General features: G+C 36.6%; 4 protein-coding genes across 8 annotated transcripts; all 4 read right to left on the reverse strand.

The window, feature by feature from the left end:
* Nucleotides 1–303: 303 nt before the first annotated feature.
* LOC141637912 (uncharacterized) lies at nt 304–2,976 on the reverse strand. Of its 2 annotated transcripts, none has more exons than XM_074447318.1 (4): nt 2,523–2,976; nt 1,406–2,164; nt 879–1,071; nt 304–793 (listed from the first exon to the last, which is right to left on the reverse strand). In XM_074447318.1, exons 2-4 carry the CDS (start codon nt 2,121–2,123, stop codon nt 520–522), a joined length of 1,185 nt encoding a protein of 394 aa, XP_074303419.1. In that variant the 5' UTR covers nt 2,124–2,164; nt 2,523–2,976; the 3' UTR covers nt 304–519. The 2 variants fall into 2 exon arrangements, with proteins under 2 accessions (XP_074303419.1, XP_074303420.1); XM_074447319.1 differs by lacking the exon at nt 2,523–2,976 and adding an exon at nt 2,259–2,509.
* Nucleotides 2,977–7,294: 4,318 nt separating this feature from the next.
* On the reverse strand, nt 7,295–10,982 carry LOC141637910 (uncharacterized). Of its 3 annotated transcripts, XM_074447316.1 has the most exons (5): nt 10,513–10,979; nt 9,823–10,145; nt 8,964–9,786; nt 7,970–8,162; nt 7,295–7,882 (listed from the first exon to the last, which is right to left on the reverse strand). In XM_074447316.1, the coding sequence occupies exons 2-5, from the start codon at nt 10,102–10,104 to the stop codon at nt 7,609–7,611; spliced, it is 1,572 nt and encodes a 523-aa protein (XP_074303417.1). In that variant the 5' UTR covers nt 10,105–10,145; nt 10,513–10,979; the 3' UTR covers nt 7,295–7,608. The 3 variants fall into 3 exon arrangements, with proteins under 3 accessions (XP_074303417.1, XP_074303416.1, XP_074303415.1); XM_074447315.1 differs by having other exon boundaries at nt 8,964–10,139; nt 10,513–10,982; XM_074447314.1 differs by having other exon boundaries at nt 8,964–10,145.
* Nucleotides 10,983–12,700: 1,718 nt separating this feature from the next.
* On the reverse strand, nt 12,701–14,599 carry LOC141637935 (uncharacterized protein At4g26485-like). Of its 2 annotated transcripts, XM_074447352.1 has the most exons (4): nt 14,438–14,599; nt 13,711–14,208; nt 13,428–13,620; nt 12,701–13,163 (listed from the first exon to the last, which is right to left on the reverse strand). In XM_074447352.1, the coding sequence occupies exons 2-4, from the start codon at nt 14,183–14,185 to the stop codon at nt 12,890–12,892; spliced, it is 942 nt and encodes a 313-aa protein (XP_074303453.1). In that variant the 5' UTR covers nt 14,186–14,208; nt 14,438–14,599; the 3' UTR covers nt 12,701–12,889. The 2 variants fall into 2 exon arrangements, with proteins under 2 accessions (XP_074303453.1, XP_074303454.1); XM_074447353.1 differs by lacking the exon at nt 14,438–14,599 and having other exon boundaries at nt 13,711–14,238.
* A 3,110-nt stretch (nt 14,600–17,709) lies between these two features.
* LOC141637950 (uncharacterized) lies at nt 17,710–18,969 on the reverse strand. The gene has a single exon (XM_074447369.1). It carries the CDS (start codon nt 18,946–18,948, stop codon nt 18,010–18,012), a length of 939 nt encoding a protein of 312 aa, XP_074303470.1. The 5' UTR covers nt 18,949–18,969; the 3' UTR covers nt 17,710–18,009.
* Between the last annotated feature and the right edge of the window lie 6,416 nt (nt 18,970–25,385).

A 25,385-nucleotide genomic window follows, 5' to 3' on the forward strand; every position in this document is an offset into this window, starting at 1 on the left:
ATATTAAGGCCCCCTTACAACAAAAAAACTACTCGTATATAAGAGCCAAGATATATTCTACTTTGTCTTGTTTATTGAATAAACAAGCCAAATGAATATCTCTTCAATGAGGTATATATGATACAAAGTCCTTAACATTGTTTCAACTCTTACAAGCAAAGCAATAGGAGTATGTGTTTTTATATCGATAACCTCTACTAACAGAAAACACGGGTTCAGGGGCGATAAACCCTGTTAAACGAGTTCAGGGGCGATATGTGTTTTATCCATTTAGCGCCTTTGATATCCGGGATACAGGCTGCGTTTGAACCCGATTTCTTCACATCCTATATATTTTACATACATCACAATACCTTAACATCTTCCAGTAATTTGACAAACTTCCAAACTTAAAAAACAAAGCAATTAACACGCTTATACTTCTGCGTTTACGATTATTTGTTTACCTCCGATTAAAATACCCTTCACAAAGAAGAATACATCAGGTAAACAAATGAATGAGACAAAGAAAGTATCTATCTATTTAGGATGCAAAATAAATTTGTAGGTTTTACTGGGATCGCAATGGAAACTGTCGTCGCCACCAAATCCGTACTTTGGGCTATATCCTGGAAACATACGGCGTTTGAACTTGATTTCCTGAGTTAAATGTAGACCTTGATCGCTTCCAATTTTCGGTATATCCCATTGTCGGAAAAGAGAGCTTGATTTATGTGTGATGTGTATTTCACCATCTTCATTCATCATCTTCTTTGCGTTGTTTACGAAACCTCTTACCAATTTCTGATTTTTGCTGTGAATAACGAACCGTATTTTAGTACAAGTTACATTTTATATGTATGATAAAATTCTTACAGAATTTCAGCCTAACATCTTACCGCACATCAGCATTACTTTTACCAAAGCATCCGGTATGTGGGAAATTGTAAATGATACGATCAAATTTTAGGTTCCCAAGTACAGGGTGTCGAATCATTTTTCTGGCGTTGACACCATGGATGATCATGCAACCGCGGAGCTCCAGCTCTCTCTTGTTAGTCGGGAACTTGCTATAGTTTTCTGTCAAAAACTCTACAAATTCGAGATATCATCACTCTTACACATACGAGATATCACTCTTACAAAATGTAACGGAGCCTATTCGGTTTGAACGACTAAATTTCCATTCAGTTCAATTCATGTTGTATCGATCCTAAATTCGTACTTATAATAGTTGGACACCAATTATCACCTTAACGTTTTGGCTGAGATGGTTCATTGGAATTTCAGCACATGGTTTGAGGGAGTCTGTGCTCTAACCACTCTTCAGGCCCAATGGGCATTCGAGTAAAGGGGCGTAATAGGAATAAGGTTTTTCTTTGAGATGGTTCATCTATCAAGATACACGGGAGATAGTAAAGTGTACCTTGAGTATCGAGAGAAGTAGCAATCATGTTGGAAGCGGAACCAAAAGCCACAGCCAAACTAGTTGAGAATGAAAAATCACCTTCCCCAACAAGCAAAATTTTCTGAATGCTAGTATACGGTCCTCTCCTGAGAACCGTAACCGTTTTTCTCGAGACACCAAATTCCTTATAAGGCCTCGCCAATACCTGACGATTAGTCACCTCACTTCTCAGAACAGTTTTTGTTGAGACACCAGATTCCTTATAAGGCCTCGCCAATACCTGACTAGTCACGGCTTCTTGTTGTTCCTCCTCATTTCCGCTGTTTTTTGGACATACATGACTAGTCACCTCTCTTCTCATAACCGTTTTTGTTGAGACACCGGATTCCTTATAAGGCCTCGCCAATACCTGACTAGTCACGACTTCTTGTTGTTCCTCCTCATTTCCGCTATTTTTTGGACATACATGACTGGTCACCTCTCTTCTCAGAACCATTTTTGTTGAGACACCAGATTCCTTATAAGGCCTCGGCAATACCTGACTAGTCACCTCTCTTTTGACTACGTTTATCACTTTTTCGACGGCTTCCTGTTCTTCCTCCTCATTTCCGCTGTTTTTTGGACATACATGACTAGTCACCTCTCTTTTGACTACTACGTCTATCACTTTTTCGACGGCTACTTGTTCTTCCTCATTTCCGCTGTATCTCCATATGCTAGAGGATACTTGACCCATTGTCTTTTCTGGTTTTACCGATGCTCAGAGGTTAGCTGATTCTGGCATTCAATAACAACTCGAATCAGTTAGACTTCCGCACATTGTTGCACACCAAAGACTAAAGTGGAACATGGTTCAACAATCATTACTAACCTTTATGATTCAAAGACATTATCACCATGCATAACTTCGGAGGTCGTTAAGCATGATCTTGCGACACAATTTGTAAATTATCGAGATTAAAACGGGTCAAATAACATTGCACTTGTATAGATAGGGCAAACTTTAGCTAGTGCCTATTCCCAGCATTTTTTTTTTTCCAATCATACTATTTAACCCGTTTTAAGTTTAAAATAAATATAAATATCTTAAACAAGAATTTGAGAAAAATAAGAAATACGCATAGACTAACATTACCTTGACGTTACAATTATGAATACCGGTGATCGATAGGACGCCGTTTCAAAGATCAAGCAACTTTAAATTTATAATAATGGTTCTTCTCCAGTGTGAATTGTGAGAGTGGCAGTGGAAAAATTGAAGGAAAGAAACATAAAGGAATTAAAGCTTATTGGTTCGTACTTCCATTAGTTTGTTCTTTTTACATTAAAATGAGCACAAATGAATTCACATTTGTGACAGGTATATCTCTCACAAGTTTGCGGTACGGTAAACATATCTATGTGAGTAAATATGACATAAAAAGAGTACCTAGTGAATAACATTATGTTTTGTTTTATCTACCCATATAAGTAATATTAGACCCATCGTAAGCTTGTGATGGATATGACCTTTACGAGACAGACTTGATGTGAAATGAGTTGGCCAAAGACTTCGTTAAGAAGGAAGTCATTTAACACGAGCTCTTATCCTACTTCCTCCATGAGTTGACCAAAGACTTTGTTATGAAGGAAGTAATTATTGTCCTTTGTTGTTTTTGGAAACTATTCATATAGGAAGAGAGTGTTTAAAATAACTTCCAATGCATAATGTAAAATATAGTCGTAGGTAATTTTGTTTGATTATTTGTTTTAAAGAGTATGTAAGACAAATGATAACAATTGACTGAGATATGGGGAGTCTTAGATGTTTGTCTCTTTTTTCTTTAAATAAGCGCACAATATCGTGGGTGACAATCGAACCCCCAATTTCATCAATTAGTCTCCCTTGTGACTTGCACTATCCGTCACAAGGGAGAGACGGGTCGGTTTCATAAAAAATTGTGATAATATGAATAAAGTTAACCCATTTTGTGAGATTTGATTGAATAAAATAAGGGGAGTTTCCCTATTTTAGGTTTGTACTTAAGACGTCTTACACAATAATTATCGTACAAGTAATGCCTTATAGATAACCTGATATTGCAATCAAGAATTTGAAGGTCACGATCAAATGCCCATCGTTTCATACTTTCATAGATCATGCAAGTTTCATTTCATAATGACTAATCCGAATCCCCGATGTTTTCAGTTTTGTGATTGTTAATGCAGTCCGTCTTGCTTCAGACCGTCTTATTTCAGACCGTAATAAGAGCTCTCACAAATGAGAAGCACATGGGTGGTGGGACACCCCCTGTGCGTTCCCACTCACACTCTAAATGGGTTTTTTGTGAGATGAAATGGTATCAGTCTGACCATTTCAGACGGATATGACGGTCTGAAATAAGAATTTGGATTGTTAATGTGAATGTTGAGAGTGGTAGTGACAGTGGCAGTGGCAGTAGTGCCAGTGCCAGTGGCATTGGATGAAGCAAAAGAAAGAAACACAAAAGACTTGAAAAGCAAAAAAAAAAGTAGGAATTTGCCTTTTCTATTGATTCCTACGGATTGGATAAAAATAATTCTTGAATGACGTTTCATGAGCTTATAGGTTCGTACTTCTCAAAGTCATTTTATACATTAAAGTTAGCAGACGAAGAGAACTTCATTAAGAGGTAATTTAACACCCTTCCACTAGCTTGTATTATCACTCGTTCTTGTTTAAGATCGTCTTAACTTGTGACATCTCTTACATCCGATTAAAATAAATGCTGAAAAGACTGTGAGAACTGAGAAGTTTAAAATTAAGATGGTCTTAAACAAGAACTGGTCGTAAAATTTAGAGGAAAACAAGTTAATGACTTTTTCTTCATTGCGATACGATAGGAAAGTGTGAAATGGTGCCAGAATGTATGTAACAATGGTGGCATAAAACTCAGGAAACGCAATTGATGAACACTGTGAGCTTAGTAACAGGAAAAATATGAACAGAATTATAGAGGAAACAAAGAGTAAATAAAACTTGTGAATGTATTAACTTAACTTATGATGAATGTACGAGTATACATACAAGAAGAAGAGCAACAAACTAATCCTAGTCAAATCAGTTACAACAGTCAAAGTTTGTTACAATCATAACAAACTTTCCAACAACCTCTAGAAGCAAAACGAACATGGCACTACATGTGAGTTAGATACTAGAGTTGAACCCCCACCCTTATTTCACCATGTTTTGACTGACGTCTTACTCGGCTACTTCTATTAGAGATGAAATAGAATAATAGATCTCTTTGACGACGATGATGATGCCCCCTTTAGATTGACAGTATCAGAATAGATTACAATTACCGGCATGGAACTAATGTTGAATCTATAAACGCGACAAATATAACCTCCAAACGTGGTACTCTTAAGATGATGGTTAAGACCCAATTAGCGTCAACAATGAATTTTGTAACCACAATTGTGAAAACATGTTTCAAAATATGTCCTTTTTCCTAGCGGAGTTTTACACTTTCAAGTAGTTGATTTAAATGTTTGATGCTTTCTTCTGTTGCGCTTAAGCACATAAAACTATGTTTATTGGTAGAGCTACCCACATAAGTAATATTTGACCCATCATAAACTTGTGATGGATATGACCTTTACGAGAGAGACTTGATGTGAAATGAGTTGGCCAAAGACTTCGTTAAGAAGGAAGTAATTTAATACGGGCTCTTATCCTACTCCCCCGTCCCATTAATTATTGTACTTTGTTTTTGAAAACTATTCATACAGGAAGAGTGTTTAAAATAACTTCCAATCCATAATGTAAAATATAGTTGTGAGTTATCTTGTTTAATTTGTCTCAATGAGTACGTAAAATAAAGGATAATAATTGACTGAAATAGAGGGAGTATTAGATTTTTTTTTTCTTCAAATAAGTGCACAATATTATGGGTGAAAATTGAACCTCCAATTTTATAGTGGGAGTAAAATATCTTAAGACTTGATCTTGTTCTCGTTGTCTTACTAGATGTTAATGATTAGTATTGAGTAAAGAGCTACCAAATAACCGATAGCCAAAATTCTCTTCATTTTCTAAAAAGAAATGAAAAGGCTATTCCCTATTTACTAAATGAATAGGTGATTCTACTTTTTTCGCGTCTAAAATATTAACTTCTAAATGAGCTTAATTTTTGCATTATACTATGGGCTTATAAACTAACTTTGTTATTTAACCTCAATATCGTTAAATTTTTTTTATAGTAATACGACACATCTCTAGATACATTTCTACATCAGGTTGGTTTGTGCGAAATCTAGATCAATGATCTTGCCCAAAAATAACGTAAAATTTGATTGCTAAAAAATACTCCCTCCAATTTTCTTTTATCTTCCCCTTTCTTTTGGGCACAAAAATTAAAAAAGGGGAAGAAAAAAGGAATAAAGTAGAATAAAGTATTGTAAGTTGTGAAATTTATAAGGGAGATAAAATAATAAAGAATGAATAATGAATAAAGAATAGATAAAGTAATGAGAGTTGTTGATTTTTTAGGAGAGAGAAATTAATAAAAAAAATGAATGAAATTTACCAAAAATTGAAAGAGGGAAGATAATCAAACTTGTGTGAAAAAAGAAAGAGGGAAGATAATAGGAAATTGGAGGGAGTAAGTATAAAATAAATGGAAGATGAGACGGCGAGTCGGCGACACTGGGTGTTACTCAAATTGAGCGACTTTCGGGTTATTATTGTAATTTACTTATGTATTTTGTTTTCCCTCCATCAAAATTTAAAATTTTGTTAGTGGTAAAGGGTAGTTTAGGAAATTAATATTAATTAATTAATTTATCCCTAATGATAATAATAAAATGGGTTTTTCTATCCTATGCCCACTAGGCATAGGATAATAAACCAAAAATAGAAAGTATTAAATGATATTTTCATGGGAAATTGTAATATCTCATCACTTTTAATTTTCTTCACAAAAAATACATTTAATACTTTCTTATTTTAGCTTCTTATCCTATGCCTAGTGAGCATAGGATAGAAAAACCAAAATAAAATTAACAAAATAAAATGAAAGATTTTGTACGATATTTTGTGCTATATTGATGGAAGTGTGGAAAAATATATGTTGACTAGTAGCATTCACCATAGAAATCACTACTCACACAATCATGTAGACCATGATTCAACTGTTTGTGCATACAAATCACTTTGCTATTGTGGTACTAACTTATGGGAGGTAGTGAGTAGTCGGAGGTTCGTATAATTGAACGTACGTTAACAACTATGAATTTATTGAAGGAATTTTTCGTAAAGTATTTGTCATTTTAGGTATGACAATAAATTAAAATTTTCTCCGTTATTTTGTGTTAATTGTCGGTAAACATATAACGGGAGGAAGATTGGTTTTTTATGATATGTATTCTACTATACTACAGACTACAGAGTATTAGATATAGGTAGTTTAATTATAGTTAGTATCTTTTATATTTTATTTTTTAATATATAGTGAATTACCGGTTTTATCCCTATGATATTTGGCGCAAAAAATAAAATAACTTTTTAATTTTTAATTTTTTTTTTTTTTTTTTTTAGGGTGTTACCGAAACTCGGTAACACCCGGTGTCGTCCTAGCACTCCCCAAAATAAATTCCTCAATCACTGCCAAAAAATTTGTATACTGTCAATCATTGCTATAATCCCCTATCTACTAAAAGAATAGAAAAAAGTATCATTTTTCCCGCCTAAAAAATATTTCCTAAAATTGGACTTTGTATTTTTAGCATATACGAGTACGATATTATATGTCTAATGAGTTATAAAAAGGCATAATTTTAAATGTAAATATTTTTAAGATTCAATATATCATGTTCCCCACAAAATATTTTAAATGAGTTATTCAAGATTTATTACGATTTTAATTTGAGTAAATGTAATTTTAATTTTTAAATCAAAATATATTGTAAAAAACATGAAAAATTAATGGGATTTGTCAATTTAAAATCTATAAATAATACACTAAAAAAGTAAAATACTATCTATACCGTGCATAGATTGCACGTGGTCTATACTAGTTACCTATCAATGGCTCAGATTGTATCCTGTCAACATCGAACGGTTCACGATTTTTGCATAAAAATAAAGGGTTAATAGAGTATAGATGAGATAATATTATTAAATGGGTTTGTGAGAGGAAGTAGAGAGGATCTATCACCCCTTAACATGCTTGAATACTTCGCCATAAGCAGGTTTATATCTACTTAGGATGCAATCCGAATTTGTAGGTTTTACTGGGATCGTAATCAAAATTCTTGTCACCTCCAAATCCGTACTTGGGATTATACCCTGGAAACATACTGCAGTCGAAATCGATTTCCTCAAGTAAATGGAGACCGTGCTCACGTCCAATTTTCGGTACATCCCATAAATTGAGTAAGTAGCTTGATTTATGTGTGATGTGTATTTCACCATCTTCATTCATCATCTTTTTTGCGTTCCATACGAAACCTCTTACCAAGTTCCGATTTTTGCTGTCAAAAGCGAACACATTTAGGAAAACAATAATCAACACTATGCTACATGAATTTCACATTGTTATTGTGTGATAAAATTCTTACAGCATATCAGAAAAACTTCTACCAAAGCATCCCGCATGTGGGAAATTGTATATGATACGATCAAATTTTAACTTCCCGAGTACAGAATGTCCAATCATATCTGTGGCATCAACACCATGGATGACCAAGCAACCTCGGATCTCCAACTCTCTCTTGTTAGTCAAGAACTTGCTATAATTTTTTATCAAAAACCCTACAAATTCGAGATATATATTGTTAGAATATGACTCCAACTTCTTAAGCTGATGGTTGGAATCTCAAGATCGGTTTATATTCTAACAAAAAGAATTTTTTGGTTAATTAGCGTTAATTAGCAAAATAATTACGTAATAAGTGTTCACTTGAAACTATTTGGGTCCATAGTGTCCATGTCATCATTTTTATTTTCCAATTTTTATATGGAACCACTAAGAAACCTATAAGGCAAAACCGCTAGGAATCTTAGCTGCTTATCATATTAGTACGGTCATGTTGTAGTGTAGCTTAGGGGTGGTCAACAGTGCGGGTCGGCCTTGCTAACCTGGACCCAACCCGCTTGTGACCCGCTGATGAAACCGGTCCGCCTGACTCGAACCCGGCCCGACCCACCCTATATCCTGGCCGGTTACGGGTCCCCAAATGTCAAACCCGGACCCGCCCATAAACCCGCCCTTGACCCGCCTCACGGGTCACTTCTGACCCGGCCCGGCCCCTTACCGGGTTTCGGGTCTCCCAAAACCTGTCCCGGCCCGGACCCAGCCGACCCGCGGTGTTGACCACCCCTAGGCTGTAGCTAATGCATGTTGTTGGAAACTTTGGAATAAGCCGCTCAAGTTCTCAGCGGCCTTGCTTTTATTTTTTTTTTTAATAATAAAACAGATACAAATATTTATACGATGACATTTTGTAAAGCCGCAAGGTTTCTTAACATTTTGTATAAAAATTGAAAATAAAAATAAAAAGTGATTACGTGGACACTGAAAATGGATACGAGTAAGTCAAATAATAAATATACCTTCAGTGTTGAGAGAAGTAGCAATCATGTAGGAAGCAGAACCAAAAGCCACAGCCAAACTAGTTGAAAATGAAAAATCACCTTCACCAACTAACAGAATTCTCTGCATGCTAGTATATGGTCCCCTACTGAGAACCGTAACCGTTTTTCTTGAGACACCAAATTTCTTATAAGGCCACGCCAATACCTGAAGACTAGTCACCTCTCTATTCAGAACCGTTTTTTTTCTTGAGACACCAAATTCCTTATAAGGCCTCGCCAATACCTGAAGACTAGTCACCTCTCTATTCAGAACCGTTTTTCTTGAGACACCAAATTCCTTATAAGGAATCTCCAATACCTGACGACTAGTCACCTCTCTATTCAGAACCGTTTTTCTTGAGACACCAAATTCCTTATAAGGCCTCGCCAATACCTGAAGACTAGTCACCTCTCTATTCAGAACCGTTTTTCTTGAGACACCAAATTCCTTATAAGGCCTCTCCAATACCTGACGACTAGTCACCTCTCTATTCAGAACCGTTTTTATTGAGACACCAAATTCCTTATAAGGCCTCTCCAATACCTGACGACTAGTCACCTCTCTATTCGAAACCGTTTTTCTTGAGACACCAAATTCCTTATAAGGCCTCGCCAATACCTGAAGACTAGTCACCTCTCTATTCAGAACCGTTTTTCTTGAGACACCAAATTCCTTATAAGGCGTCTCCAATACCTGCCGACTAGTCACCTCTCTTTTGACTAATACGTGTACCGCTTTTTCGACGGCTTCTTGTTGTTCCTCCTCATTTCCGCTGTCGTTTGGACATACATGACTAGTCACCTCTCTTTTGACTACTACGTTTATCACTTTTTCGACCGCTCTTTTGACTACTACGTTTATCACTTTTTCGACCGCTTCTTGTTCTTCCTCCTTATTTCCGCTGTCGTTTGGACATACATGACTAGTCACCTCTCTTTTGACTAATACGTGTACCGCTTTTTCGACGGCTTCTTGTTGTTCCTCCTCATTTCCGCTGTCGTTTGGACATACATGACTAGTCACCTCTCTTTTGACTACTACGTCTCTCACTTTTTCGACGGCTTCTTGTTCTTCCTCATTTCCGATGTATCTCCATATGCTAGAGGATACATGACCCATTGTCTTTTCTGGTTTTGCCGATGCTCAGAGGTTAGCTGATTCTGGCATTCAATAACAACTCAAATCAGTTAGACTTCCGTACATTGTTGCACACCAAAGACTAAAGTGGAACTGTTCTCAATCACACCGCGCACGTGTCACGAGCCGAGTCGAGCCGGACGGCGGCAGCACGCGTGGAGAGACTATAGTCTATCCTATATAGTCTTGTTAACCCACTTCATATATAAAGATAACATTCCCCCGCTATTTTTCCAATGTGGGACAAATGTTATCACACTTAAGTTTTGGAGCAACTTTGAACTCCAACAAGTTTTGTACAAGACCGTTGTACGCATATAATATACTTGTAACTAAATATCTTAAATAAGAATTTGAGAAAAATAAGAAATACGCATAGAGTAACATTACCTGACGTTACAATTATGAATACCGGTGATCGATAGGACGCCTTTTCAAAGATCAAGCAACTTTAAATTTATAATGGTTCTTCTCCAGTGTGAATTGTGAGAGTGGCAGTGGAAAAATTGAAGGAAAGAAACATAAAGGAACTAAAGCTTATTGGTTCGTACTTCCTTTAGTTTGTTCTTTACATTAAAATGAGCACAAATGAATTCACATTTGTGACAGGTATATCTGTCACAAGTTTGCGGTACGGTAAACATATCTATGTGAGTAGATAAGACAGAAAAAGAGTACCTAGTGAGTAACATTATGTTTTGTTTTATCTACCAATATAAGTAATATTAGACCCATCGTAAGCTTGTAATGGATATGACCTTTACGAGAGAGACTTGATGTGAAATGAGTTGGCCAAAGACTTCGTTAAGAAGGAAGTCATTTAACACGAGCTCTTATCCTACTTCCTCCATGAGTTGACCAAAGACTTTGTTATGAAGGAAGTAATTTAGCACCGGCTCTTATCCTACTCCCCCATCCCATTAATTATTGTCCTTTGTTGTTTTTGGAAACTATTCATACAGGAAGAGAGTGTTTAAAATAACTCCAATGTATAATGTAAAATATAGTCGTAGGTGATCTTGTTTGATTATTTGTCTTAATGAGTATATAAGATAAAGGACAACAATTGACTGAGATATGGAGAGTACTAGATGTTTGTCTTTTTTTTTTCTTTAACTAAGCGCACAATGTCGTGGGTGACAATCGAACCCCCAATTTCATCAATTAGTCTCCCTTGTGAGTTGTGACTTGCACTATCCGTCACAAGGGAGAGGCGGGTCGGTTTCATACCAAATTGTGATAATATGAATAAAGTTAACCCATTTTGTGAGATTTGATTGAATAAAATAAGGGGAGTTTCCCTATTTTGTACCTAAGACGTCTTACACAATAATTATCGTACAAGTAATGCCTTATAGATAACCTGATATTGCAATCAAGAATTTGAAGGTCACGAAGTCACGATCAAATGCCCATCGTTTCATACTTTCATAGATCATGCAAGTTTCTTTTCATATTGGCTAATCCGAATCCCCGATGTTTTTAGTTTTGTGATTATTAATGCAGTCCGTCTTGCTTCAGAGTTCAGACCGTCTTATTTCAGACCGTAATTAGACCTCTCACAAGTGAGAAGCACATGGGTGGTGGGACACCCCATGTGCTTTCCCACTCACACCCTAAATGGGTTTTTTTATGAGAGGAAATAGTATCCGTCTTACCATTTCAGACAGATATGGCGGTCTGAAATAAGAATTTGTGTTGTTAATGTGAATGTTGAGAGTGGCAGTGCAGTGGATGAAGCAAAAGAAAGAAACAAAAAAGACTTGAAAAGCAAAAAAAAAGTAGGGTTTTGCCTTTTTTATTGATTCCTGCGGATTGGATCAAAAATAATTCTTGAATGACGTTTCATGAGCTTATAGGTTCGTGCTTCTCAAAGTCATTTTATACATTAAAGTTAGCAGACGAAGAGAACCTCATTAAGAAGTAATTTAACACCCTTCCACTAGCTTGTATTATCACCAGTTCTTGTTTAAGACGTCTTAACTTATGACAGTTCTCACATCCGATTAACATAAATGCTGAAAAGACGGTGAGAACTAAGAAGTCTAAAATTAAGATGGTCTTAAACAAGAACTGGTCGTAAAATTTAGAGGAAAACAAGAACTGGTCGTAAAATTAAGATGTATGTAACAATGGCGGCATAAAACTCACGAAACGCCATTGATGAACACTGCGAGCTTAGTAACAGAAAATATGAAGAGAATTATAGAGGAAACAAAGAGTAAATAAAACTTGTGAATGTATTGACTTAACTTATGATGAATGTACAAGTATGAGTATATATATACAAGAAGAAGAGCAACTAACTAATCCTAGTCAAATCAGTTACAGCGGTCAAAGTTTGTTACAATCATAACAAACTTTCCAACCTCTAGAAGCTTCTATACAAATATCTAAGGTGCTGTTGCTGTGTATTTGCATCATCTGTCCCTGACTCACAGCCCCCTCAAGTTGGAGCTGCTGATAAAAGGTCGTAACAACAAGCTGTAGACATGGGTTCAAATCTCGTTTACATCAAAATTACCATTGTGGCTCACTTAAGAGCATAAATATTTGTTTTAAGTACACTAGTTCAATAAACAAGCCAATTAATTTCTCTTCATTGAGCCATCACCATTAACAGGGATGAATTGTCAATAATAAGTACAAGTTAAATCAACACTCAAACCGATTTACATAAAGTTAAAAAGGAAAGAGGGTTCTGAGACGTCATAACCGTCACAAGCAAGACTTATTGTACAGACAAAGCAATTTATGTTTTTATACTCTATTCCGAATGTAAGCCAAATTTGAAGGTTTTACTGGGGTAGCAACAAAAATCCTTATTGCTTCCGAAACCTAACTTGGTCCTATATCCAGGATACATTCTCTGTTTGAACCCGATTTCTTCAATCAGATGTAGACCTTCATCACATCCTATTTTCGGTATATCCCATTTTCGGTAAAAACAGCTTGATTTATGTGTGATGTGTATTTCACCGTCTTCCTTCATCATCTCCTTCGCGTTCCTAATGAAACCTCGTACTAAATTCTGATTTTTGCTGCGAAAAACAAACTCAGTTTGTTCAATACTTGACATTATGTCATACAGACGATACAGTAGAATTTTCTTACTTCCAAGTTCCAACCCATCATTGGTTTTATATACAATCGATAAATGGGGAGTTGAACGACTCATTTGCTTGGTCTTTGTGCCAAAACCAAAGGATAACAAATGACCTGACGGAGGGAGTACTTTTTTGGCCCCTCCATTTTCAGTTAGAACGGTTATAAGTAAGACTAACTGAAGGTTTTTAAATTCTTACCGCATATTAGCGTCAGTTTTACCAAAGTTTCCGGTATGTGGGAAATTGTAAATGATACAATCAAATCTTAAGTTCCCAAGTAGAGGATGTTGAATCATTTTTGTGGCATCGACGCCATGGATGACAGTGCAACCACGACTCTCCAGCTTTTTCTTGTTTGTCCGGAACTTGCGGTAATGTTTTGTCAGAAACTCTACAGAGATTCGAGTAAACCAAAATCAACCTTTGTAAACTGAAAATTACGTCGAGTATTGCATTCAAGTAAACCAACGATAAAACATACCTAGAGAATTGAGGGAAGTAGCGATCATGTTGGAAGCAGATTCAAAAGCCACAGCCAAACTAGTTGAAAATGAAAAATCACCTTCTCCAACCAGCAGAATTTTCTGAATGCTACTGTACGGTCCGATCCTGCAAACTGTTTCTTCTGAGATAGGCCTATCAAATACTTGACTAGTCACCTCTTCTTGCACTACTACTTGTATCATTCTCTTGACGACTTCTTCTTCCTCCTCCTCCCCCTCCGCCTCCTCATCTTGTTCTGCCCGGTCGTTTACCAAATTAACGGCAATGAAGGGTAGTACTTCAGTAATAGCATCCGGCTGAGCTGTATACATATCTCCGTCAGGGATGGTGAAGTAGTAGCTCTGCGCCTCCATGTGGGCGTATTGATCATTTTGGGGAGTTGTTGTGGTGGTGTCGGCTTCTATGTTTGGACGATGAATACATTTCCATATGTAAGAGAATACTTGACCCATCGTGTTTTCCGCTTTTGCTGATGCTAAGAGGTCAAGTTTTATGTAGAGAGTCAAGTAATTATAATTATGTTAATACTCTGTATCCTTATACGAATATCTAGTTTGGGTAATTTAGATTCATTTCACGCTTACAACCATCTCAAATGAATCTAAATTACCCAAACTAGATATTCGTACAAGCGATGACTTGAACAGATTAAAACAGCAAAAGCGACCGAAATTATAAATAGCACATACTGCTAATAACATTACCTGACGTTCAAATAATGAACTAAAAGGTGACGATTTTCGCAAACTCACGAGTCACGACACACGATCAATGCTGTCTCAAGGATCACGCTAGAATCAGTTCATTTCAGTTTTTGGATTGATAATCTGAATTGTGAGAGTCACAGTTGATGAAACAATCAAAAGAAAGAAACATAAAAGACTAAAAGTAGAGGGAAAAACAGTGACATTCAATGTGCTAATTGGTTCGTACTCTTCCTTGTCTTTCTTTACATAAAGAACAATTACATAAAAGTAAGTTGGCCAAAGACTTCATTAACAAGTAATTTAACACACTCCTAGTCTCCCACTATCGGTTAATTATTAGTATGGGCCTATGGTTAATGATTTATCTTAGACTTGTCAGACGGGTCGAGTGGACGGATTAAGGACGGGTATATTTTGGTCGAATGACCAATTATATTATTTTTAGTAGGAATTAATAAAGACGTGATATAAGACTATAAGAGTGTATCGCGCATAAGATATGGTGTATGCTTAACGAATCAGGTAACCTTTGTTCAAAGGAAATGAGCCGGTGTTGGTTACAATGTATCCATCTCGCTCTTCCGGGATATGCATGATTGGTTATTTAATTAGCTGTCATGGTCTACTAGTTTATAGCAATATGCAAATAGATTGTCACAAAGAAACAATTTTTGTTACATAATACAATGTCATTGTGTGACATAACTTCAATTGCTAATTTATGTGTTCGCAATTACAGGATACCTGATTCCGCCGTGAAACTACTTAATCTACCGAGTACTAACTTACAAAATTGACCAAACCCGAAGAAAACAATCAGAATTAATCCTGATCACCTAATCGAAACAACTTTTAACCTTTATTATTAATTATTACCCCTCATCCAACCAAAGCCCCGGAATGACTCTTAACTAAAATGATCCAACCCGTTTATAGGTCTACCACACGCCCTACAAAGCACGACAGTCGATCCAAGTTTTTCAGGAACTGCATTACACCACAAATCAAACCGGCAAAGGACCGGTAAATGCTAAATAATTTCCACTTTGCCAATTCCTTTCCAAAAGCTTTCACACATAGCCCAAATTGTCGAGTTCGTCTCCCATTCACTTTCATCCAACATAATCTCACCACCACAAGTCCACAATTCACCATAATCCTACCATTAGTTATAAGCTTCTCCCTCATTTCGAACAACGTCTCTCCTGCAATACCTTAGCATCAGAGAACAAATCCACCACAATGCCCACATAAGTCATAACCACCCTCAAACTAGCCATCCTAGACAATGCATCCCCTCCATGAACCTTAAGAATTCCACCTGAACTATTCGCCTTTCGTTTTAAGGCTCTACAATTCACTTGTCAATAGAGACGTAAATTCAAACGATTAAAAAGGCGGAGGCAGCTAACCAAACGCAAAAATACCACAATTCAAAATTCTTTACCAAATAACACAACTTAGCTGACCAATGTATAATTATTCCGATATCTTAATCAAAATTACGCCGAAAAAATTAGAAATAGAAAGAAATAGTACCTGCAACTGATAAAATTTAGATGGAAAAGTGACAGCATTGCCACACCGATCACGGGCCATCAATGGCAGTATGGCACACCAAAGCACCATGCGACAACGATCACGAGCCATCAATGGCAAACCAAAGCACCATGCGACAACGATCACGAGCCATCAATGGCACAACAAAGCACCATGCAACAACGATTACGAGTCTCCTGTTATTCCCCTGCATAATAACACACAGAGCTGACACATATTTCTCTAAGGCATTTAGTCGAACACTTGGTATGCACTATAAGAAAATACAATGCAATCAGTATTTTCTTAATTTTGCGAGGCATTTAGTCGAACACTTGGTATGCACAATAGGAAAATATTGATTGCAACCGTGAATGGCTGACTCGGTTGGCTCGGAGTGAGTCATTGAAGGATGCAATCAGTATTTTCTTATTTTGCGAGAAATGATCATTTCGACACAAAATGGGACAGAGAATCCGCTCTCGCTCAAACCACCCTAAAAAGAATGACTTATAAGCTTGACGCACAATCAATTTGCCCTTAACTTGCCGTACGTAAGTCATTCTTGTGGTGTTTACTGATTTCAACAACCAAGTATACCGATTTGTTCATCTTCCTCGGAAGAAGGAGATGTTTGAGATGATTCATGGAGGCCAAATTTTTTCACAAAATTTCACTGAAGACGGGCTTGTGACGGATACGGTTTTCTCTCACAAAATACCCATGGAGAAGTGAGTGGGAAGCACATTGGGGTGTCCCACCATGTCCCCCTCTCCCTTTTGTGAGAGGTCTTCAGCTTATGGGTCGAGTTTCATACGGAGTATTATGGACCGATTGTAGACTTGTAGTCTACCCATCTGATTGAAATTCGATCCACCCCCGATCCTAAAAGATGGATGAAAATCTGGATGATGATGGGTTGGAAGAAGAAATTTCACCCGCCATCCATCCATCATCCGATTTTATTACTTTTTATTTAATTTTTTTTATATATATTTAACGCATTATTAAGATATAAAATATTTAAGTTTTCATATTTTTATACTCTCAATATAAATATTTTGTGAATTTATCTACTAGAAAGTTAAACTAAAATAATCATCTAACTTTATTTTTGTAGAGAATAAAAAATCATCATTTTTTTTAACTTTAGACATATAAATACACAACACCCGTTTATCACTCGATCCACCCGTTTCATCTATGGATGATGGATGATATGTTTCACGGCTGATGGACGGGTTGGATGAGATTTTAAAAGGACAGATAGATGACAAATGAAGCTTCACCCGATCCGACCCGAACCCAATCCATTGGCATCCCTATTTACATGGAGTTAGCCTTTGTTCTTTTTATTAACTTGAGCCTATTTCAGTATAGTTCAGCTCTTTTTAGTTCAGTTCAGTTCATTTTAGCTATTCTATTCACAAATTAACTATTTCAGTTCTCCATTAAATTCAGTTCAGCTCCAATAAGTTCAATTCAGGTCAAGTAGTTTCAGTTCAAAAGTATAGGGTCTTATATGTAGAAATAGGCTCAATTGTATCCGTCAGTCCCGATCATTTGTTTACCTTTTATTTTGGCACAAAGTCAAAAAAAAAAAGCAGATGACCAATTATTGATAACAAATTGACCAAATTGGGTGTGAATAATCAAATTGTTCATCAAAAATATTCCCAAAATAGAAAAAAAAAACTCATATGAGACATTTTAAAATAGGGGTTTCATGATTTTAAATGAATTTTTTTGAGATATGGGGGGTATAAAATCCCTATTTTTACCAAACAAACACCTAGTATGAGTTTCTCATTTCAAACTCATACCACATACCTTTATGAGTTGAAACAAACGCCCCATTAATCTACTAGTACTAACTTACAAAATTGACCAAACCCGAAGAAAACAATCAGAATTAGTCCTGATTCAGAAATTAATCAAAACAATTTAACATTCATTACCCATCACCCAAACAAACTGCTATAATGACTCAGAATAATAATAATCCAACCCGAGTAACCCGTTTGACAGGTCTATCCACACGCCCTCCAGAGCGCGACAGTCGATCCAAGTCTCTCAGGAACAGCATTACACCACAAATCAAAATCCGGCAAAGAACCAGTAAATGCTAAATAATTCCCACTTTGATCCAAAGGCATCTTCTTCCAATTCACCAGTTCCTTCCCAAAAGCTTCACACATAGCTCGAATTGTCGAGTTCGTCTCCCAACCACTTTCATCCGACATAATCTCACCCCCACAATTCACCATAATCCTACCATTAAGCATAACCTTCTCCTTCATTTCGAGCCACGTCTCAGCCTTTTCCAACTCCTGCAATACCTTAGCATCAGAAAACAAATCTACGACAATTCCCGCGTAACCACCTTCTACACTGGCCATCCTAGACAATGCATCCCCTACGTGAATTTTTAGAATTCCACCTGAACTATTCGTCTGTTCGAGTTCAGACAGTCTGAAAAACTGCCTCGCTCTATCGACTAAAATCTCGTCTAGTTCCCATCCATGAATGGTTAAACCAGGCCAGAAATGTAACAGTTGGTGTGCAACTGTTCCGCCTGCAAGGCCGTATACTGCAATGGGTCCATCAGGGATTATTGCAGGTAAAGTAGTGAATTCATCCCAATATGAGTTAGTCCATTTTTCGGATTTGTACAGAATGCTATGAACATTGCAGGAATCATCTAATAGTAGGATTTTGGAAGTTGAGGATTCTAGGATTACTATGTTGTTGTATTCTGTTTTTGTCGCGGTTAATACGCGAAAATCGTCTTCTTGTTCTTGTGTAGGGGAGTTTTGGGATGATGAACGAAGCGGTTTTGTAAAGGGTTTTGAAGTGAGAAAAGTGGGATTAAAGTGAGGGATTTGGGATGGAGAGGAGATGGAATTTGGGTGAAGAAATGGTGAAAGGGAGAGCATTGCTCTTTGCATACTGTATTGGATAGGAATCATAGGATGTATGGCTGCAATTTGTGTGTCATAGTGTGTAATTATATATCTTCTTTGAGTTCATTGCTCTTTCCGGCTTAATTTCAGCTAATTTCAGTTTAGTTCGGCTCTATTTAGTTCAATTCAGCTTTATCAGTTAAGTTTAGCTCCTATATCAGCCAAAAAGAATAGGGTCTTATTCTAAATTATTTCATGCTAAACTATATAGTAAGATTATCTTTGAACTTTTTAAGTCTTAGACCTGTTCTTTTCGGATAATTTCTGCTAATTTCAATTCAGTTCAGCTTTTATAAGCCGAAGAAAACATAGCCTTATTATTAAAAGTAAGGATTAAGACATTGAGAGAATTGAATGTATTATTGAATCATGTAAAAGTATCTTACAATTGATTGATATGTTTGGTATTTATAGTAACAACCTAACAACTTTCCTCAACTAACTAAGGGAGTTAGTTAGAGTTCTTTTAACTAACTTAGGTTGGTTAGTTATTGAGTTAACTAACATAATTAACTAATCTATCCAATAGCCCCCCCTCAAGCTTGAGTTGGAGTGGAAATGAGACCAAGCTTGGAAGAGAGAAAGTGATGTTGATCAGCTCCCAATGCTTTAGTCATAATGTCTGCTAACTGTAATCCTGAACGAACATGCCTTGTATGCAAGAACCCATCATGTTGCTTCTCTCGAACATAATGACAGTCAATGTTTAAGTGCTTTGTGCGTTCGTGAAACACAGGATTTTGGGTGAGGTGTTCTGCTGCTTTATTATCACAGAATAAGGGAATTGGCTTTGGAATATCAACCCTTAGATCTTGAAGAATGCTGTCAAGCCAAACTATTTCTGAAGTAGTGTAAGAGAGGCTGCGGTATTCTGATTCTGCTGAGCTCTTACTTACTGTCCTTTGTTTCTTAGTTTTCCAGGAAACTAAGGATTGTCCTAAAAAAATGCAAAACCCACTCAAAGACCTGCAAGTGAATGCACACTGACCCCAATCAGCATCATTGAATGCTGTGAGTGTTAAATCTGATTTTGCTGAGTAAAAGAGTCCTGTATTGATTGTTGTCTTGAGATATCTCAATACATGGACAGTTGCTTGCATGTGAGGGACACGAGGTTGACTAATAAACTGGCTTAAGTGTTGAACAGCATATGATATATCAGGTCTAGAAGAATTGAGGTACAACAACCTCCCCACCAGTCTTCTATATTGTTCAGGATCAGTGAGTAGCTCGCCAACATCAGTTGATAACTTCAGATTTCTTGGCATTGGAAAATTGGATGGAGAGCAATTCTCCATGTTCATATCAGTTAATATATCAAGGATATACTTCCTCTGATTTATCATTATACCAGTTTCATTCCTAGAAACTTCCAATCCTAGGAAATATCTCATATTCCCCAAATCTTTGATAGAAAACTCTGAATCCAAACCTTCTTTTACCAATTTGATAGCTGACTCACTAGTTCCTGTAAGTAGAACATCATCTACATATACCAAAGCAACTGTGAAAGCACTTGTTGTAGGACATAATCTTGTGAACAAGGAGTAATCTTGTTTAGACTGCTGAAAACCAATGCTGGTTAGGTACTTGGTGAGTTCTTTATTCCATTGTCTTGAAGCTTGCTTCAAGCCATATAAAGACCTCTTTAGCATACAAACTTGACCATTAGGAATAGAGTAACCCTCTGGTGGTTTCATATAAACTTCTTCATCAAGGTAGCCATGCAAAAAAGTATTATTGATGTCTAGTTGATGCAATTGCCAACCTCTTGCTGCAGCAACTGCCAGTAGAGTTCTAACAGTAGTGAATTTTGCTACTGGAGAAAATGTATCTTTATAGTCTTTATCCTTGATTTGATTGTAGCCCTTGGCTACTAAGCTTGCTTTGAAACGTTCAATAGTACCATCTGCCTTATATTTAATTTTAAAAATCCACTTAGAACCAATAGGTTTATGTCCTTGTTGGCAAATCAACTACTTCCCAAGTCTTATTCTCCTCTAATGCCTTGATCTCTTTTTGCATAGCATCAACCCATTTTTTATCTTTGCTGGCCTGTTTAAAAGTATACGGCTCAACTTCTTGCAGAGTAGATGCCAAAGATGCTACATAAGATGGAGAAAAATCTTGAAGGTCACTTAGAACAGTAGCATGAAGTGCAGCTGGCCTGGTTGAAGAACTTCTTGTTGGCAACTTCACAGGGCAATGATATGGTTTTAACCAAACTGAGACCTGTGTATCTCTTGCAGACCGTCTGACTGAAGGTTCAGAAGTTTCCATGTTTGTATTTGAGGGAATTGGATCATCAACTGCTGTGCCGTGAGGGCTTGCAGCAGTAAGTTCAGTAATATATGGAGTATTAGTAGTATCACCAGTCATAGGACTAGTTTGGTTAGAAGTTATATTGTTGTTAATATTTGAAGTATTATTTGGTATAATTAGGGTAGTTGTAGCAGGATTGACAAAAATATCTGACTGAACAAGGGTATTCCTGGACTCATTTGATTGTTGAAAAGGAAAAATATTATGTTTGAAAATAACATCTCTACTAATGAATACTTTATGTGTAGAAAGATCATAAAGCCTATATCCTTTCTGTTGATGAGGGTAACCAATAAAGATGCATTTTCTAGCTCTATGGCCAAACTTGTCTGAGAAAGTGGGTGGCATTTTAGAATAACATAAAGACCCAAAGACTCTCAAATTATCATATGCAGGTTCCTTGTTAAACAATAGACTAAAAGGTGTTTTCCAACCAATGATAGAAGTCGGCATTAAGTTTATAAGATGAGTAGCAGTGAGAATGCAATCTCCCCAGAATTTGATAGGTAAGTAAGCATGAAATCTAAGTGCTCTAGCAGTTTCAAGTAGGTGTCTATGCTTGCGTTCTACCCTACCATTCTGTTGAGGCCTACCAACAACACTAGTTTGATGTAACAGACCCTTAGACCTAAAAATGTCCCCACAAACTTGTTGCAAAAACTCAGTGTCATTATCTGTTCTTATTACTTTTAATTTGGCAGCAAATTGTGTTTCAATGTAAGAAAAGAAATCCCTAACTAACCCTGCAACCTGATCCTTGGTTTGAAACAGAATTGTCCAAGTATTCCTAGAATAGTCGTCTAAAATAGTCAAAAAGTATTTAGCACCAGACAAAGATGGAACCTTGTAAGGTCCCCATACATCCATATGTATCAATTCAAATAGGCAAGAAGCTCGAGAAGAACTAACAGGGAATGGCAATAAATGATGTTTAGAAAGCACACAGGATTCACAGTGAACACTTCTTTTATTATGATCAGAAAAACCAGGTACATGCTTCAGTCTGTCAAAAGACATATGACCTAATCTACTATGAATCAAAGCAACAGAATTAACAAAAGATACACTTTGATCAGTACATTTATTAAGCTGAAACTTAGGAACAATTTCTGGTTTATTAGATGCTAATTTTTGTGAAACTATAGTAACTACTTTGTCAACAAGAGCCCTGGTGTTAAAATTCTGGAATCTGTATAGATTTCCTACCCTGCTCCCTGAGGCAACCACAGTCTTACTGGAATGGTCCTGAAATAAACATTTGGTTACAGTAAACACAGCATATAAAGAGTTCTTGTCAATAAGTTTGCTAACAGACAGTAGGTTTTGTTTAAAATCAGGGAGATATAATACATCATGTAACAAAATGTCAGATGTTAAATGCACATCACCAATCTTGAAAACGGTCTTAAGAGTTCCATCAGGCAGTCCTATGATCATGGGTTTAGATAAAGTTCTAACATTATGCAACAAACGTAAATTGAAGGTCATATGATCAGATGCACCTGTGTCTATGATCCAATCATGCAACATGAAATTACTACTAACTGAATTAACATGAGAGTTTGGAATCATACCTGCAAAATTAGCATTTGAAGAAGAAGGTGTGTTTTCATTGATCCTCTTTAAAACCTGATCTATAACAGAAGAGACCAATCCATCAAGCATACTAGGATCAACAGAAAACCCCTGAGAAGTGCTACACCCCTGACCATCATCCTGAGTATCCAGTGGAGAAACACCTTGAACAACATCAACATTGTGTGCAGTTTTCTTGTATCCCCCCTTTGGTGGCAGAGTCTTCCCTTTCCCTTTTTTATCAGCACCCTTATCAGTAGGAAAACCAACAAGCCTGTAACAGTTCTCAATCTTATGGCCTTCCTTGCCACAATAAGCACATGGATTTACTCGAAAACATTCATCAAGATTATGGTTATCCATGTTACAATGTGAACAATATTTCTTAACTGACTTAGAAGACTCTCCAGCAGACTTAACATTCTTGACTGAAGTATTAACAGATTTATATGCAGCATAGGCAGTAGCATCAGCTAAGACTTCTACTGATTCAGTTACTTGCTTCTGTCTCTCAATGTTTTGTAACATTCCCAACACCCTATTGATAGTTGGCAAGGGGTCCATAGACAAGATTTGTGTCCTAATGGTGTCATACCCATTGTTAAGTCCCATCAAGAATTGTATGAGTTTAGCATTATTTTCTCTTGTGATGATAGATTTCATCAGATTACAAGAACAAAGAGACAATTTGCCACATGAACATTGAGGTAAAGGGTCAACACTATCCAAAGTTTCCCAGACAACTTTAAGCTTACTATAGTAATCAACTAAAGACATATTAGATTGAGTAATAGCATCAAGATCTTTCTTTAACTGATATACCTCAATAGCATTGGCCTGCCCATACCTCTATGTAATCTCACTCCATAATTCCTCAGCTGATCTGACATACTTGAGATTTTCCCTGATAGGCTTCACCAAAGAATTAAGAATCCAGCGCATCACCATGAGATCACTGCGTACCCACTGGTTGTATTTCCTGTCTGTCTTGGGAGGTTGAGAACAAGACCCATCAATAAAACCCAGTTTATTCTTCGAAGCAAGTGCCATGATGATATCTTGTTTCCACCCAAGAAAATCATGACCATCAAACAGAGATTGAGAGAGCTGTGAGAATGGTTGATCAGAAGTGGAAAGAAACAGCGGATCATCATAGTAATCGTAGTTGGTATTGTTATTAGTGGGAGTAGAATCTGATTCAGGCATGATGAAAGATTGAAATCTTGATTATGATTAAGTATGATTGTGATTTGATATGCGGAAGCGTGAGAAGGATGAAGATATATTGATGAAGATATGAAGAATTTATGAATATTCAGATGAAGATGCGAAGAAGGGAGTATGAAGATGTGAAGGACGGATGAAGATGTGAAGGATCAATCACCTTGGTAGACTGATACCATATTAAAAGTAAGGATTAAGACATTGAGAGAATCAATCAATATATATATATAAAAGAGGCTTTTTTCAGGCACCGTGAGAGACTCCAACTATTTCAAAACACTTTTTTTTATTTTTATTAATTAATTCACTTAAAAGATAATCTAATGGAAAAATAAAATATAATATAATGAGAGTCCTACAACACTTGCCTATTTACGTTGAACTAGGATACTACCCTATAAAAGCCTTTGATATTGTACATCCCCTCTCTCCCTCCCTCATTATCATTACTAAACTTCAATCTCCATCGATCGATCTCCAGCCAACATCTTACCTTGCTCACGCATAGCATTCAATATTCTTTCTTAATCATGCAGATGATGGTAGTATTAAGTCCCAAGACGTGGTTGTTCATCGAGACTTAAACCCTGACCATGACCCGATAAGTCAAGGCTCCCGGATTGAGTTTATCGATTCATGTAATGGCTTACTATGCCTTAATATTGACTGGAAAAGGCTCTATTTTTATAACCCGACCACTCGAAACTGCCGAGGAGTTATCTTTCCTAAAGTGAATCGTCTATTCGAATCATGTATCGCAACGTTTGGATACTCGGGAACTACTAATGATTACAAATTTTTATTTGAAGATGGTATTTTCCTTGATGATATACGCAAGGCACATTGTTAACGGGAAGACGCATTGGATTATAAAAAGGTTATGTATTCTCGCTTTGATTTAACTGATGAAACATTCAATGAGGTATCACACTATCATATCCTCAGTTATGTGGAAGACAGAACACTGCTTCGACGATGATCAGAGCCGTTACTTACGGTGACATCTTGATTGGCCATATAGAGCAAAACTTGAGTGTTTTCTATCAACGATGGAATTGGAAACATTAAGTTACGTAATGTGAATGAATGTTGTGATGTGGGGAGGGCAATGATAATTTCCACTGTTTAATATTTGAAGATTCGTGATAAAAACGCATCACATTACACTAAGATGAAGATTCATATACATATATACGATCACGAAAGTGAATTAACTTAATGAGAAGGGGCTTGGGGCGACCTTTCTCTATTGTTATGTACTTTGAGTAAGGCTAAATATACCACGCACGAGATTAAAATAGCGTGAGATGCGGTTGGATTTC

The sequence above is a fragment of the Silene latifolia genome, unplaced genomic scaffold (assembly GCF_048544455.1).
Source record: "Silene latifolia isolate original U9 population unplaced genomic scaffold, ASM4854445v1 scaffold_158, whole genome shotgun sequence".
Classification (NCBI taxonomy): domain Eukaryota; kingdom Viridiplantae; phylum Streptophyta; class Magnoliopsida; order Caryophyllales; family Caryophyllaceae; genus Silene; species Silene latifolia.